At 45.6% G+C, this 15,594-nt stretch overlaps 1 protein-coding gene across 6 annotated transcripts in view; it reads right to left on the bottom strand.

Moving 5' to 3' along the window:
• The window catches only part of DLEC1 (DLEC1 cilia and flagella associated protein), a 92,299-nt gene that overhangs the window by 18,089 nt on the left and 58,616 nt on the right, over positions 1–15,594 (bottom strand). For all 6 annotated transcript variants that reach the window (XM_086365922.1, XM_086365926.1, XM_086365927.1 and 3 more), the window contains 4 exons: positions 15,473–15,566; positions 15,133–15,263; positions 14,864–15,022; positions 11,617–11,756 (listed from right to left, as the gene is read on the bottom strand). In XM_086365922.1, the coding sequence (XP_086222048.1) occupies positions 11,617–11,756; positions 14,864–15,022; positions 15,133–15,263; positions 15,473–15,566 (524 nt within the window). The remainder of the gene's footprint in view (positions 1–11,616; positions 11,757–14,863; positions 15,023–15,132; positions 15,264–15,472; positions 15,567–15,594) is intronic.

The raw sequence follows: 15,594 nt of genomic DNA, 5'->3' as shown, positions 1-15,594 counted from the left end.
AACAAGGAAGCAAATATCATGCTATTCCAATGAGAAAAAAAACTAAAAGAAAGGTTAAGTGATAAAACAGAGAACAAAACTATTACTTAAGACCCCTAGAGAAGACCAAGCAGAGATCCCTTGATGCAGTACGCAGGGCAGGGTGGGCTGAGGGGAGAGAGCCGGGAGGTATAACTAAAGGAGTGCAGGGAGATTAGCGCAGCTGGTTCAGCTAGGTTAGCTCCCAGAGTTCAGGCGTTATGCTGTGGAAGACTGGTAAATCCTGCAGCAGGATTTCCCTCACCCCCACCCTCGATGAAGAATGTAGATGTGGCCCTGGAGAGAGGTCACTGCAGATCCTGCGGTAATACTGGGCTTCCAACCTGTTTTAGACAGAAAACCACCAAAAAAGATCTTGTTTATGAAGAAAGGAAGGGACTGACTTGTGAAGCTGGCCAGTGTGGGTTTCCTTGACTGCTTGTCCTGCGTTGTCTTTCACAAAGGCCCCTTCCTCTAAGGTTATTCCAGAAGCCCTGAGGCTACTCACACACACTTCAGTCCTGGGAGGAGGATGCCCTCCACTCCTATACCCACTTACCCAGAGGAATCTGATACCACCAGCTCCTTATGCAAACCAACTTCCTCCTCCAGAAAGGCAGGAGTGGGAAGCCAAGGATTCTCAGATGTAGAAGAAAAACCCCAAACCAAAGGATTCCAAACCAAAATGTGAGGAAACACAAAGAAGAGGGCTTTGTAAGACAGTAACAGACAGAGATATATCCACTTGAATAAAGAGTTCCAAAGAATAGCAAGGAGAGATAAGAAAGCCTTCCTCAGTGATCAATGCAAAGAAATAGAGGAAAACAACAGAATGGGAAAGACTAGAGATCTCTTCAAGAAAATCAGAGATACCAAGGTAACATTTCATGCAAAGATGGGCACAATAAAGGACAGAAATGGTACGGACCTAACAGAAGCAGAAGATATTAAGAGGTGGCAAGAATACACAGAAGAACTACACAAAAAAAGATCTTCATGACCCAGATAACCATGATGGTGTGATCACTCACCTAGAGCCAGACATCCTGGAATACAAAGTGAAGTGGACCTTAGGAAGCATCATTATGAACAAAGCTAGTGGAGGTGATGTAATTCTAGTTGAGCTACTTCAAATCCTAAAAGATGATGCTGTGAAAGTGCTGCACTCAACATGCCAGCAAATTTGGAAAACTCAACAGTGGCCACAGGACTGAAAAAGGTCAGTTTTCATTCCAACCACAAAGCAAGGCAATGCCAAAGAAAGAATGCTCAAACTACCACACAATTGCACTCATCTCACATGCTAGCAAAGTAATGCTCAAAATTTTCCAAACCAAGCTTCCACAGTACGTGAACTGTGAACTTCCAGATGTTCAAGATGGATTTAGAAAAGGCAAAGGAACCAGAAATCAAATTGCCAACATCCATTGGATCACCGAAAAAGCGAGAGTTCCAGAAAAACATCTACATCTGCTTTATTGATCACGCCAAAGCCTTTGATTGTGTGGATCACAACAAACTGTGGAAAATTCTGAAAGAGTATTCTTGTATTCCCATCACCTAGACCACCTGACCTGCCTCCTGAGAAATTTGTATGCAGGTCAAGAAGCAACAGCTAGAACTGGACTTTGAACAACAGACTGGTTCCAAATCAGGAAAGGAGTACGTCAACGATGTATATTGTCACCCTAGTTATTTACCTTATATGCAGAGTACATCATGAGAAACATTGGGCTGGATGAAGCACAAACTGGAATCAAGATTGCCGGGAGAAATATCAATAACCTCAGATATGCTGATGACACCACCCTTATGGCAAAAAGCAAAGAAGAACTAAAGAGCCTCTTGATGAATGTGAAAGTGGAGAGTGAAAAAGTTGGCTTAAAACTCAACATTCAGAAAACGAAGATCATGGCATCTGGTCCCATCACTTCATGGGAAATAGATGGGGAAACAGTGGAAACAGCAGCTGACTTTATTTTGGGGGGCTCCAAAATCACTGCAGATGGTGATTGCAGCCATGAAATTAAAAGATGCTTGCTCCTTGGAAGAAAAGTTATGACCAACCTAGACAGCATATTAAAAAGCAGAGATATTACTTTGTCAACAAAGGTCTGTCTAGTCAAAGCTTTGGTTTTTCCAGTGGTCATGTATGGATGTGAGAGTTGGACTATAAAGAAAGCTGAGTGCCGAAGAATTGATGCTTTTAAACTGTGGTATTGGGGAAGACTCTTGAAAGTCCCTTGGACTGCAAGGAGATCCAGCCAGTCAATCCTAAAGGAGATCAGTGCTGGGTGTTCATTGGAAGGACTGATGTTGAGGCTGAAGCTCCAATACTTTGGCCACGTGATGCGAAGAACTGACTCATTTGAAAAGACCCTGATGCTGGTAATGAATTGAAGGCGGGAGGAGAAGGGGACAACAGAGGATGAGATGGTTGGATGGCACCACCGACTTAGTGGACATGAGTTTGAGTAAGCCCCTAGAGTTGGTGATGGACAGGGAAGCCTGTGTGCTGTAGTCCATGGAGTCACAAAGAGTTGGATATGACTAAGCAATTGAACTGAACTGAACAGATAGCTACAGAAAAGGAACACTTCCGAAACAAAAGAACTTGGAACAGGGACATCCATCAGAGATCGAGTTAGTGATCTGCAGGGCCAAGGACCTATCCCTGCGAGGAGAAAAACCCCAAGAGATAAGAGTATACAAGGAAAATGCTTAAATCCATGCACTATAGATCCAGCAGATTTGTGCTGGACTACGGTAGCTCCTGTTTTTACTGTCCGGAAAGCTTTCCCAGTGCTTCTTTTGGAGCCAGGTTCTCCCCACTGTGGTGTATGGAGTGGGCAGGGACCAAAGAGATCCAATCAGATTATATCTCTGGAGAAAGCATTTTCATTCTTCATGGAGGTTATTAAGATGGGAGTGCATGAGCCTGGAGCTCTAAGTAGCCCCCTTCTCTGGGGCATTGTGGCCAAGGGTCCCTGCCAATAGGGGAGAGAAAGGCCAACCAAGAGAGAGAAGCTGTGTGGAAGGATGGATGCAGGGAGAGGGAAGGAGGGTGGAGAAGGAGCAAGAAGTAGAAGCCCAGACAAGAGGCTGGAGCCCCTGGATTTGGCAGGGCAGGAATGCCCAGGTATGTGAGCCAATGGTTCTCCTTTCCTGCCTAAACTGATATATTTCCGTCACTTGCAACTGTAAATATTCTGACTACTACAATGTCCTTTAAGAAGAAAGAATACAGATAAGAAAGGAAATAAGCAGAGACTGAATAAAAGGCATTGACTCTCACTTGGGAGAAAACAGACTTAATCTTGTATAAGGACTAGGAGGAACCATGAGGTTACAGTTGAGTGTGAAGAGACTCATCCTGAGACCCATGACAGTAGTCGTGGGAAAGCACGTTTGAACGAGACTCTGCTGGGACTTTCCCCCTGTTGCTGGTTCAAGTACAGTCTGAAAATATCTGTGCCTGTGAGGGTCTGGGGTGATGGGTAGTCTCACCGCCTGGAGGTGAACGTAAAAACTGGCACATTCTCTTCGGAGGATACATCAAGTACTCATGAGGATCTAAAACAAGCAGTTAGGTGTTTTTATAACAAAATATATGGCGAAATAAGAACAAAACAAACACACAGTTTAAATATATATACGATTAAAACAATAAGAGTGAAAAGAACATCTGTGTTCCACCCTCGTCCAGCTTAAGAAGCAAAGTATTATCGCCAGTCAACTTAAGAAAATAAATGTTATGCTTCAAAATAGTTTGAGAAGGGGTGGGAAAAAGCTGGTGCAGCATGTGGATGATACAGTATTTGCAATGATTTGATAATTGTTGAAGGTAGATGATGGATACACCGGGGCTCATTATCCGACAGGAGGTAGGTAGATAGGCCCCCCTGAAGGTAAGGCAACTGGAGATTTATTCCCTATGGACTGAAACTCCAAGACGAGACTAGCAGGACAATTAAGGGAGGAGGCTGGGCTCTCCCCAGACCACGTACTTTTCATTCCTGAAGTCAGGAGAGCTCCCTGACCACACATGCGCAGAAAGGCTCCTTGAAGGTCAAAGGGGAATGATGCTAAGCTACCATTGAGCCCTGCCCAGAGCACATATTTGTCATTCCTGAAGTCAGGAGACCTCCCTGACCACACATGCGCAGAAAGGCTCCTTGAAGGTCAAAGAGATGGGTGCAGGTACATGGAAGGATCCTGAGATACGCCACATATGAGCCAGGCACATCAGAATGATCGGCCCCAGGAAACCCGGAAGAAACGCCCCATAAAAGTAACTCAGATCGTCATGAGGGCACGACTCAGCAACTCGGGACTCTCCCTCTGAGTCTGCCCTTGTGTCTATCCACACGTACTGTACTCTTTTACTAAATACTTTACTTGCTTCACTACCTTCCATCTTCGGGGAAATTCTTTTCTCAAAGATGAAGGACAAGGGCCCTCAGCACTCTAGCGGCTAGGATCTGGGGCTTTCACCGATGCAACCCAGGCTCAATCTCTGGCTGGGAACCCAAGCCCCGTTCCAACTTGTTCCAGACCGAAGTCACCAGTGTTCAATCCTATTAATATTTTTATATATTTAAGAAATTTTCCATCAGAAAAGAAGGAAGGAGGGAAGGAAGAAGAGCATGAGGGAGGGAGTATCATTAATAGCCTTCAAAACCTCCTGTGTGTTCCACCCAGAATACTATGGTATTTTGTTCATTTAAAAATGCCACCTATTTTTGTTGCTGTTGTTCAGTTGCTAAGTCGTGTCCAACTCTTTGCAACCCCATGTACTGTAGCATGCCAGGCTCTCCTGTACTTCACTATCTCCAGAAGTTTGCTCAAATTCATGTCCACTGAGTCAATGATGCTATCTAACCATCTCATCCTTTGTCACCTGCTTCTCCTTTTGCCTTCAATCTTTCCCAGCATCAGGGTCTTTTTCAATGAGTCGGCTCATTGCATCAGGCAGCCAAAGTATTGGAGCTTCAGCATCAATCCTTCCAATGAACACTGAGGGTTGACTCCCCTTAGGATTGACTGGTTTGCTCTCCCTGCAGTTGAAAGGACTCTCAAGAGTCTTCTCCAGCACCACAATTGGAAAGCAGCAATTCTTCAGCACTTACCCTTCTTTACAGTCCAACTCTCATATGGGTACACGACTACTGGAAAAACCATAGCTTTGACTATATGGACGTTTGTCGGCAAAGTGATGTCTCTGCTTTTTAATATGATGTCTGGGTTTGTCATAGTTTTCCTTCCAAGGAGAAAATGTCTTTTAATTTCATGGCTGCAGTCACCATCCACAGTGATTTTGGACACCAAGTAAACAAAACCTGTTACTCCTTCCACTATTTCCTCTTCTATTTGCCATGAAGTGGTGAGACTGGATACCATGATCTTAGATTTTGTTGAGTTTCAAGCCAGCTTTTTCACTCTACTCTTTCACCCTCATCAAGAGGCTCCTTAGTTCCTCTTCACTTTCTACCATTAGAGTAGTATCATCTGCATATCTGAGGTTGTTGATATTCTGCTTGGAAATCTTGATTCCAGCTTGTGCTTCATCCAGCCCAGCATTTCACATGATGTACTCTGCATAGAAGTTAAATAGGCAGGGTAGCAATATACAGCCTTGGCATACTCCTTTCCCAATTTTGAACCACTCTGTTGTTCCAAGTCCAGTTCTAACTGCTGCTTCTTGACCTGCATACAGGTTTCTCAGGAGACAAGTAAGGTGGCATTTCCAAGTAAGGTATTTCCATCTCTAAAAATCTTCCACAGTTTGTTGTGACCCACACAGTCAAAGGCTTCCATATAGTCAGTGAAGCAGAAATAGATGTTTTTCTGGAATTCCCTTGTTTTCTCTATGATCCGATGAATGTTGACAATTGGATCTCTGGTTCCTCTGCCTTTTCTAAATCCAGCTTGAACATCTGGAAGTTCTCAGTTCATGTACTGCTGATGCCTAGCTTGCAGGATTTTGAGCATAACCTTACTAGCATGTGAAATGAGCACACTTGTATGGTAGTCTGAACATTCTTTGGCATTGCCCTTCTTTGGGAATGGAAAGAAAACTGATCTTTTCCAGTCTTGTGGTCACTGCTGAGTTTTCCAAATTTGCTGGCATATTGAGTGCAGCACTTTAACAGCACCATTTTTAAGGATTTTAAATAGCTCAGCTGGAATTGCATCCCCTCCGTTAGCTTTGTCTGTAGTAATGCTTCCTAAAGCCCACTTAACTTCATACTCCAGGATGTATAGCTCTAGGTGAGTGATTACATCACTGTGGTTATTTGGGTCATTAAGACCTTTTATATATATATATTTTTTTTTTTTTGAGTTGCTTTTATTTATTTATTTATTTTACAATATTGTATTTGTTTTGCCACACATTGACATGAATCCGCCACGGGTGTACGTGTTCCTCATACTGAACCCCTCTCCCACCTCCCTCCCCATACCATCCCTCTGGGTCATCCCAGTGCACCAGCCCTGAGCACCCTGTCTCATGCATTGAACCTGGACTGGCGATTCGTTTCACATATGATATTATACATGTTTCAATGCCATTTTCCCAAATCATCCCACCCTCGCCCTCTACCACAGAGTCCAGAAGACTGTTCTATACATCTGTGTCTCTTGCTGTCTTGCATACAGGGTTACCGTTATATAGTTCTTCTATATATTCTTGCCACCTCTTCTTAACCTCTTCTGCTTCTGTTAGATCCTTACCATTTCTATCCTTCATGGTGCCCATGCTCATGTGAAATGTTCCCTTGACCTCTCCGATTTTCTTGATGAGATCGCTAGTCTTTCCCTTCTGTTCTATTGTTTACCTCTATTTTTTTTTTTTTTTTTTGCATTGTTCATTTAAAAAGGACTTCTCATCTCTCCTTGCTATTCTCTGGAACTCTGCATTCAATTTCATTTATCTTCCCCTTTCTCCCTTGCCTTTTGCTTCTCTTCTTTCCTTATCAATTTGTAAAGCCTCCTCAGACAATCACTTTGGCTTCTTGCATTTCTTTTTCTTGGGGATGGTTTTGGTCACTGCCTCTTGTATGCATCTTCATCCATAGGTCTTCAGGCACTCTGTCTACCAGATCTAATTCCTTGAATTTATCCGTCACCTCCACTGTAATCTGATTTAGGTCATATCTGAATGGCCTGGTGGTTTTCCCTACATGCTTCAATTTAAGCCTGAATTTTGCAATAAAGAGTTCATGATCTGAGCCACATGATCTGAGCCACCTGGATCTGAAGCTCCAGGTCTTCTTTTCACTGACTGTATAGGGTGTCTCCATCTTCAACTGCAAAGAATAAAATCAATCTGATTTTGGTATTGACCATCTGATGATGTCCATGTGTAGAGTCATCTCTTGTGTTGTTGGAAGAGGGTGTTTGCTATGACCAGCATGTTCTCTTGACAAAACTCCATTAGCCTTTAACCTGCTTCACTTTGTACTCCAAGGCCAAATGTTACTCCAGGTATCTTCTCTTGACTTCCTACTTTTGCATTTCAATCCCCTATGATGAAGAGGATATCCTTTTTTTGGTGTTAGTTCTAGGAGGTCTTCATGGAACTGTTCAACTTCAGCTTCTTTGGCATTAGTGGTTGGAGCACGGACTTGGATTACTGTGATACTGAATGATTTGCCTTGGAAAGGAAGCAAGATCATTCTGTCCTTTCTGAGACTGCACCCAAGTACTGCATTTAGGACTCTCTTGTTGACTATGAGGGCTACTTCACTTCTCCTATGGGATTCTTGCCCACAATAGTAGATAAAATGTTCATCTGAATTAAATTCGCCCATTACTGCACATTTTAGTTCACTGATGCCTAAGATATCGATGTTCACTCTTGCCATCTCCTGCTTGACCACATCTAGTTTACCTTGATTTATGGACCTAACATTCCAAGTTCCTATGCAACACTGTTCTCTACAGCATTGGACTTCACTTTCACTACCAGACACATTCACAACTGAGCGTCGTTTCCACTTTGGCCCAGCTGCTGCATTCTTTCTGAAGTTATTAGTAATTGTTGTCTGATCTTCCCCAGTAGCCTACTGGACACCTTCCAACCTCAGGGGCTCATCTTTCAGTGTCGTATCTTTTTGTCTTTTCATCTGCTCATGGGGTTCTTGTGTCTCCAATACTGCAGTGGTTTGCCATTCCTTCCTCCAGGGGACCACATTTTGTCTTGGGTGGCCCTGCATGGCATGGCTCATAGCTTCACTGAGTTATGCAAGCCCCTTTGGCGTGACAAGGCTGTGATCCATGAAGGGGACCACATATACACTCAACTACTATTTGACAAGAAAGCCAAGAACACCTAAACAGACATTTCTCCAAAGACATAGAAATGGCCAACAGGTACGTGAAAAGCTGCTCAACATTGCTAATTATTAGATAAATGCTAATCAAAACCACAATGAGGTACTACCTCACATCAGAACGGCTATCATCAAAAAGTCTACAAACAGTAAGTACTGTGGAGCGTGTAGAGAAAAGGGAACCTTCCTACACTGTTGGTGGAAATGTGAATTGCTGCAGCCACAATGGAAAATATTACAAAGGTTCTTAAAGAATAAAAATAGGGCTACCATATGATTCAGCAATCCCACTCCTGGACATGTATCTTGAGAAAAGTCTTACGTGAAAAGTTACATGCAGCCATCCCAACGTCCACTGCAGCCCTGTTTACAATAAGCAAGCTAAATGTCCATCAACAGATGAATGGACAAAGAAGATGTGCTACATACATGCAGTGGGCTATTACTCAGCCATAAAAGAATGAAATCATGCCATTTGTAACAACATGGATGGACCCAGAGATGATTACACTAAAAGAAGTCAGTCATATGATAAGACAAATATCATATTATATCACTTATACGTAAAATCTAAAAAAAAAAAAAAGATACAAATGAACTTATAAAATCAGAAATAGACTTACAGAGATAGGAAACAAATGTATGGTTATCAAAGATGATAGTAGGGGTGGAGTGGGGGGGGGAGAATAAATTAGGAGTTTGGGATTAACATATACACAGTCCTATATATTAAACAGGTAAACAGCAAGGAGCTACTATACAGCACAAGGAACTATAGTCAATATTCTATAGTAAACTATAATGGGAAAGAATCTGAAAAATAATATAAATATATAAAAAAGAATATATATACACACACATATACGTATATATAGAACCGAGTCACTTTGCTATACACTTGAAATTAACACAACATTGTAAATTAACTATTACTTCAATTTAAAAAAAACACCTAATGGGGAAAGGACACTCTCTTCAACAAATGGTATTGGGAAAAGTGGATAACCACATGTAGAAAAATGAAATTGAACCCTCATCTTATACCACTCACAAAAACTAACTTGAAATGGACCGAAGACTTAAACATAAGACCTGATACTATAAAACACCTAGATGAAAACACAGAGAAGTTCCTCAAGCTCTTGAGGAATGTTTTTTTGGATCTGACACCGAAAGTACCAAAAAACAGCAAGAGCAGAAATGAACAAGTGAGGGGCTTCCCTAGCGGTCCAGTGGTTAAGACTCTGTGCTTCCACTGCAAGGGGCACAGGTGTGACCTCTGTTTGGGATCAAAGCTCCTGCACACCAGAGGCCGTGCTGTGCATTCCACCAAAATAAATCACATGGAAAGCCTATAAAAAATAATATACAAGTGAGACTACATCAAACTAAAAAGCTCCTGCACAGCAAAAGAAACAGTGAACGAAATGAAAGCGCAACCTACCAAGTGAGAGAAGCATTTGCACGCTGTGGATGACAAAGAATGCAGTCTGCCATTTCAGTAAACAAAGGATGCTGCAACCATCAAACCAGCAGACACTGGACCTGTTCCTGACAGTGCACCCTGAGTGGAATTCGGGACAGAATTCCTGAATTCATTAAGATGCATAGCAAAGAAATTGTTCTGATAAGCCTAGACCCTTGTGTCTTCCCATTCCCAGGTAGCACAGTGGTAAAGAACTTAAATTTTAAAATGGGCAGAGGAACTAGACATTTTCAGAAAGAAGGCACCCAAGTAGCCAACAGGTACCTGAAGAGATGCTCAGTACCACTACACATCAAGGAAATGCAAATCAAAATCACAATGAGATATGACTTCACCCCTGTTAGAACCGCTATCTTTAGTAAGACAAAAGGTAACAAATGTTGCTGAGGAAGTGGGGAAAAGGGAACCCTTGTTCACCACTGGTAGGAATGTAAATTGGTTCAGTCACAACAGAAAAGGTATGAAGGATCCTCCAAGTATTAAAAGTAAAACTACCATCTGACCCAGCAATTGCACTTTTGAGTATATATCCAAAGCGAATGAAAACAGGATATCACAGAGGTATTTGCATCCCCATGTTTACTGCAGCATTACTCACAATAGCCAAGGTATAGAGGCACCTAAGTGTCTGTCAACAGATGAAGGGATAAAGATGAGGTGGTTTTTGCATACAATGGAATATTATTCAGCCATGAGAAAGAAGGAAATTCTGCCATTTGCAACAACATGGATGGACCCTGAGGACATTGTGCTAAGTGAGGTAAGTCAGAGAAAGACAAATTCTCTATGATCTCACTTACATCTAGAATCTAAAAAAGCCAAAAGAAATAGAGAGTAGCACGGTGGTTTCCAGCAGCTGGGGCTGGGCCAATAGGAGAGATGCTGTTTAAGGGTACAAATTTCCAACTAATATGTGAACAAGTCCTGGGGACCTAATGTGAAGTATGGTGATTATGTACAATACTGTATTATATACATCAAACCTACTGGGAGACTTGATTATTCTCACCACAAAAAGGAAAATATAATTACATAAAATGATGGAAGTGTAAGCTAATACTTCAACGGCAATCATGCTGAAACATATAAATGGTTCAGGTCAGTATTTTCTTTTTTTTGGCTGCACTGTGCAGCTTGTGGGACATCTCAGTTCCCCAACCAGGGATGGAACTCGTGCCCCAGGCAATGCAAGTGCGGAGTCTTAACCATTGGACCCTCAGGGAAGCCTCAGGTCAGTACATTGTACACCTTAAGCTTACACAATGTAATGAGTCAACTGAATCTCAACAAAAGAAAAAGTCTGCCGGTTATTTTGCATCCATTCTCCTGCTGATGAACACTGGCTGTTTCCAGCTTTTCGCTACCATTAACAGTCCAGCTATGAGCCTTCCAGGATGAGCACATGGCTCCCACCGCACACGTGTAAGTTTCTCTGCAACTATATCCAGAAGGACTAACGCTGGATCAAGAGTACGGTCACCCTTCCACCAGGTAACAAAACGTTGTCCCAAGTGGTTGCATTATTGTACGTTCCTTTAGCACACGTACACTAGAAGGATACATATACCCCATAATATTACTAGTGAATGATCTCCAGGTAATAGATTATGGATCATTTTCATTTTCTTTTTTTGTAATTTCTAAATTTTACAATATAAACATCTTATCAATACCTTTAAATTCCAAAACATCTACAAACACGTAACTACATATGATATAAATAAATATGCCATGAATATGCAGCGTGTGTAGTACAGGCTCCCTGCATCCCCTTACCTCCAGGCCCCATCTACCACCTCCAGCTCCAGGACGGTCTGCAGACGCTGGCAGTGCCGGGCCTCCAAGGTGATGCTCACTCTGCACTCCCCCAGCGGCTGAACTTGGCCACTTGATGGCTCGATGTCAAAGGGAGACACCTGATGGGGAGAAGGGTGAGCAGTGGGGACACTTGGAACTGCAGAATTGGGGGCTGGCCATGACCAACCAGGGTCACCCCCAAGCTGCGCCCCCTAGACCCCTGAGCACTTCCAGGATGCAGAAGAAGACAAGTGGATGGGGGAGCACAGATGAGCAAGTGCTCAGGATGAAGAGGAGAAGATGATGAAAAGTGAGTCTCCAAGGAATGGAGGTGGAAGGCAGAGGGAGGCGCCTTCGGCGTGGTGGCTCTGAGCGGTCTGCCCGCCCCACTGTGCAGGTGCGGGTCAGGAGCTGCGGCTCCAAGGAAGGAAGGACAAGCTCCCAGACTGCGGCAGGGCCCAAGCTTCTGTGTGGCCACAGATGTATCCTTGCACTTATAACTGCATCTTCTCGGGACAGACCCCTCCCTCATATCCTCTGCTTTAGTTCCTCTCTGAAACACCTAGAAAATAGTAACTGGTGCACGTTTCCTAAGTTGTTTTACAGATGCTTAAACCACCACCAAATGGAAGAAGTTAACTACTTGATGACCATGAGCGCATAGTCCCTCGATGTACTGGAGCCTGAGGATTGATAATGTTAATCGCTGTGACACTACCTTGTCATCAACCAATCAGAGAACTGTGCACGAGCTGCCCATATACTCTGTAACCTGTCACCTGGTCTTTAAAAACGTTTGGCTGAAACCCTTCGGGAGTTCGGGGCTTTTTGAGTGTGAGCCACACGTTCTCCTTGTCTGGCACCTTACAATAAACGCTACACTTTCCTTCACCACAACCGAGTGTCAGTAGATTGGCTTTCCTGCATGGGGATGATCAGGGCCCAAGTTTGGTTTTGGTAACACCCATGTGATCCCTTCCCCACATGGTCACCCCCTCACCTAATCCCCCCTGCAGTTAGTTCACATTTACCTGACGTGTCCACCTCCTGCCCCGTACCAGGCACTAAAAGGGAAGGGAGAAGGCTCGGAGACTACAGTGCCCTTGAGTGTATGCCCCAGGACCCTGGATGGGTCACACTGACTAGCAGGGTGTCACTGGGCATTGAAAGATCACAACCAGGAACAACATAACTCCTGTCTCGTCTCCTTCTTCCTTGAGACCAAGACCATGAATGAGTGCAAGGCACCTGCCTGCAGGGTGACCTGGCTGCCCCTGCCCTGACCCACCCCGCCTCCCGCCCTGGCAGCGGTGCTGTGCTGTCTTGGGCCCTGTGCTTTCTTGCTGCAGAGGTTTCACTGCCCAGGCACTGGGGGGTTGGGGAGTAGGGCTGGCCTACACCTTAGGAAAAGTAGCTCTCTCTCCTGAGCATTGGGTCCAAGCTGAGCTGGGAAGGGAAGAGCTCCTTTGCGTTCTTCGCTCATTGTTTTCCACATGCACTCCATTTCACATGGAGCCCAAGGCACGTGTGTATGTGATGCGGGGGCAGGCTTTGGTCTGGGGCTGGGTTTCTGGATCCCAACTTGGGCACATCCAACAAACCCCAATTCTCAATATTTGGACAGCTCACAAGAATACAGTACAGAGAACTATAGAGATTGCTACCAACTTCAATTTGGACATAAATCTTAATACACCATGAGATTGATAATTACTTCAATTATAAAATATATTTGGACTTTCCTGGTGGCTCAGATGGTAAAGCGTCTGCCTACAATGTGGGAGACCTGGGTTCGATCCCTGGGTCGGGAAGATCCCCTGGAGAAGGAAATGGCAACCCATTCCAGTATTCTTGCCTGGAAAATCCCATGGACGGAGGAGCCTGGTGGGCTACTGTCCATGGGGTTACAAAGAGTCGGACACAATTGAGCAACTTCACTATCTGTCACTAGTTATTCTTCACAGCGGGAGGAAAAACACAGACTGGGAATCAGGGAGATGGGATCTGATATGATTCTGCCACCTTGTAGCGGCGTGGCCCTGGGGAAGCCCCCAACCCTCTCTATATCATCTATCCAATGAGGAGGCTGGCTGAGGTCCGTAAGTTTCCAACTGTGCTCTGGGAAATCCCAGGGACTCCCCGAAAGTCCGAGAGCGGGGGGTGGGATGTGGGGAGAGGCAGGGTGCTTGATCAGGGGGCCTCTGGTTCACACTCGACTCTAGACCTTGGGTTTCTGTTGAAGGTCTCATTGAATAGAAGGTTACTGAGAACGCCTGCCCCCATCCCAGTCTCAGTGTCTGGCTCCGTGAGCCAGGCAGGGTGACCAGTGAGCCCTGGGGGTATCCAGCATTAACTCCAAGCCTGTGCAACAGATCCCGTGGCAGTGGTTTTGGTCACTAGATACAAAACTGTCTTCACTTCTCAGTTTCAGAGTGCCCAGGGGAGAAGCGAGGCTACCAGGGGAAGAGGGATAGCTTTCAAGGGGAAAGGAAGTGGGCAGCAGGGGAACCTGGGTGAGCTGCCGCTAGCGGGAGGGTCAGACCCTCTTGACCTGGCCAGAGTCTCTCACGTGCCGCGACCGCGCCCACGTGTGAAGAGTGGGTGTGGTGAGTCAGTGACTTCCTGGGCCTGCTGGTGTTATGGCTTGGGCCTGTTCAGGATTGAACATGGTATTTAGACACGATGCCCTAATTTAGACGTTGACGGTAAATACTTAGCCACTTTTAATATTTTCTATTTTTAGAGAAAAAGGAAGCAAGTGCCATTTGAGTGCCCGTGATTTTCCTTTCGGAGAACTTTTTGGTTTGGGTCACACGCTCACCACCTGGTGGCAGGTCCTCAAAACTGCAAGCACGATCCTTGGGACGCTAGGACTCCCAGCAGTGCGCCCGCCCTTTCCCCCAGGCCCTGGAAGCTTCCCTCCCAACTCAGCTGCCCAATTTCTTCCTGACGCCGGCTACTCTGACAGAGGGAGAAACCCTTGTCCTATTTCTGTGTCAGAAGGCAGAGAGAGGAACAGGAAAATCCAGTCTCCGGGGTTCTGCTCTGCTGTAGAGAGGATGGGGAATGGGGGGACACTGCCAGGCAAAGGTCACCAGGCAGGCTTTTCCTCTCCCAGCCTGAACGCGCCAGCTTCGGTGTCACGGTGTCACGGCTCACACATCACACGGGTTAATCTGCGCCTGGGGGCAGGGTAGCACCACAGGAGGTGGTGGGCAGGACTTACGCCCTCTTGCCTTTCTTGCAGGGAGACCTGGCTCTCCTTCATGGCCCATGTGGCCGGGAGCTGGCTGAGGTTCCGGATCTGGATAAACTTGGTGGCTTTCTGTCCCAGGCGCAGCAAACCAAACTGAAGGGCTGAGACGTCAATGACCAGGGCCGGCCCCTGAGGCACCCAGAGGGGCCGGTCACTGGGCCACCCGGGTGTGGGTTTGGTGCCCTACCCCGGCCCCCGCCTTTCCAGCCCGCCTAGCCGCCCGGCCCCATCACAGGCACCTTAAAGGCCGCCTCGATGTGCAAAACCACGGGCGTGGGAGAATCTTTGATCTCACACAGCAGGTTCTGGCTCGTCGGCCCAGGGACACTCCCGGTAAAGTTCAACTCAAAATCCTCAACCTCGCTGGGTTCTGGGAGAAGAAGGGTGAGATGAGGCAGCGAGATGTGCAGGGGCGGCAGGCTCCCTCTATGGCTGGCCCAGATTTCGGGCCCCTCCTCATGTCGTGGCCAGGGCTGGGCTGTGGCTGGAGCTGATCATGGGGCCTCGAACTCCTGCCCAGGCTCCTGTGACCACGAGCTCTCCCTCCCCTGCCAGCCCCTCCCGCGGTCCCCGAAGTACCAATGGTCCCCGTGCAGGGCTCCACCTCAATGATGTGACAGTCGCTGATCTTCCCCCACGTGTACCTGATGGTGGACTTGCTGTTGTTCCACATCTGAAAGACACATCCCGACCCGGGCTCC

Source organism: Bos grunniens, chromosome 22 (genome assembly GCF_055505025.1).
Source record: "Bos grunniens cultivar Pamir isolate PY7600 chromosome 22, Bosgru_T2T1.0, whole genome shotgun sequence".
Lineage (NCBI taxonomy): Eukaryota > Metazoa > Chordata > Mammalia > Artiodactyla > Bovidae > Bos > Bos grunniens.
The sequence above is the reverse complement of the archived record's forward strand: the minus strand, read 5'-3'. Positions and strand labels throughout refer to the sequence as shown.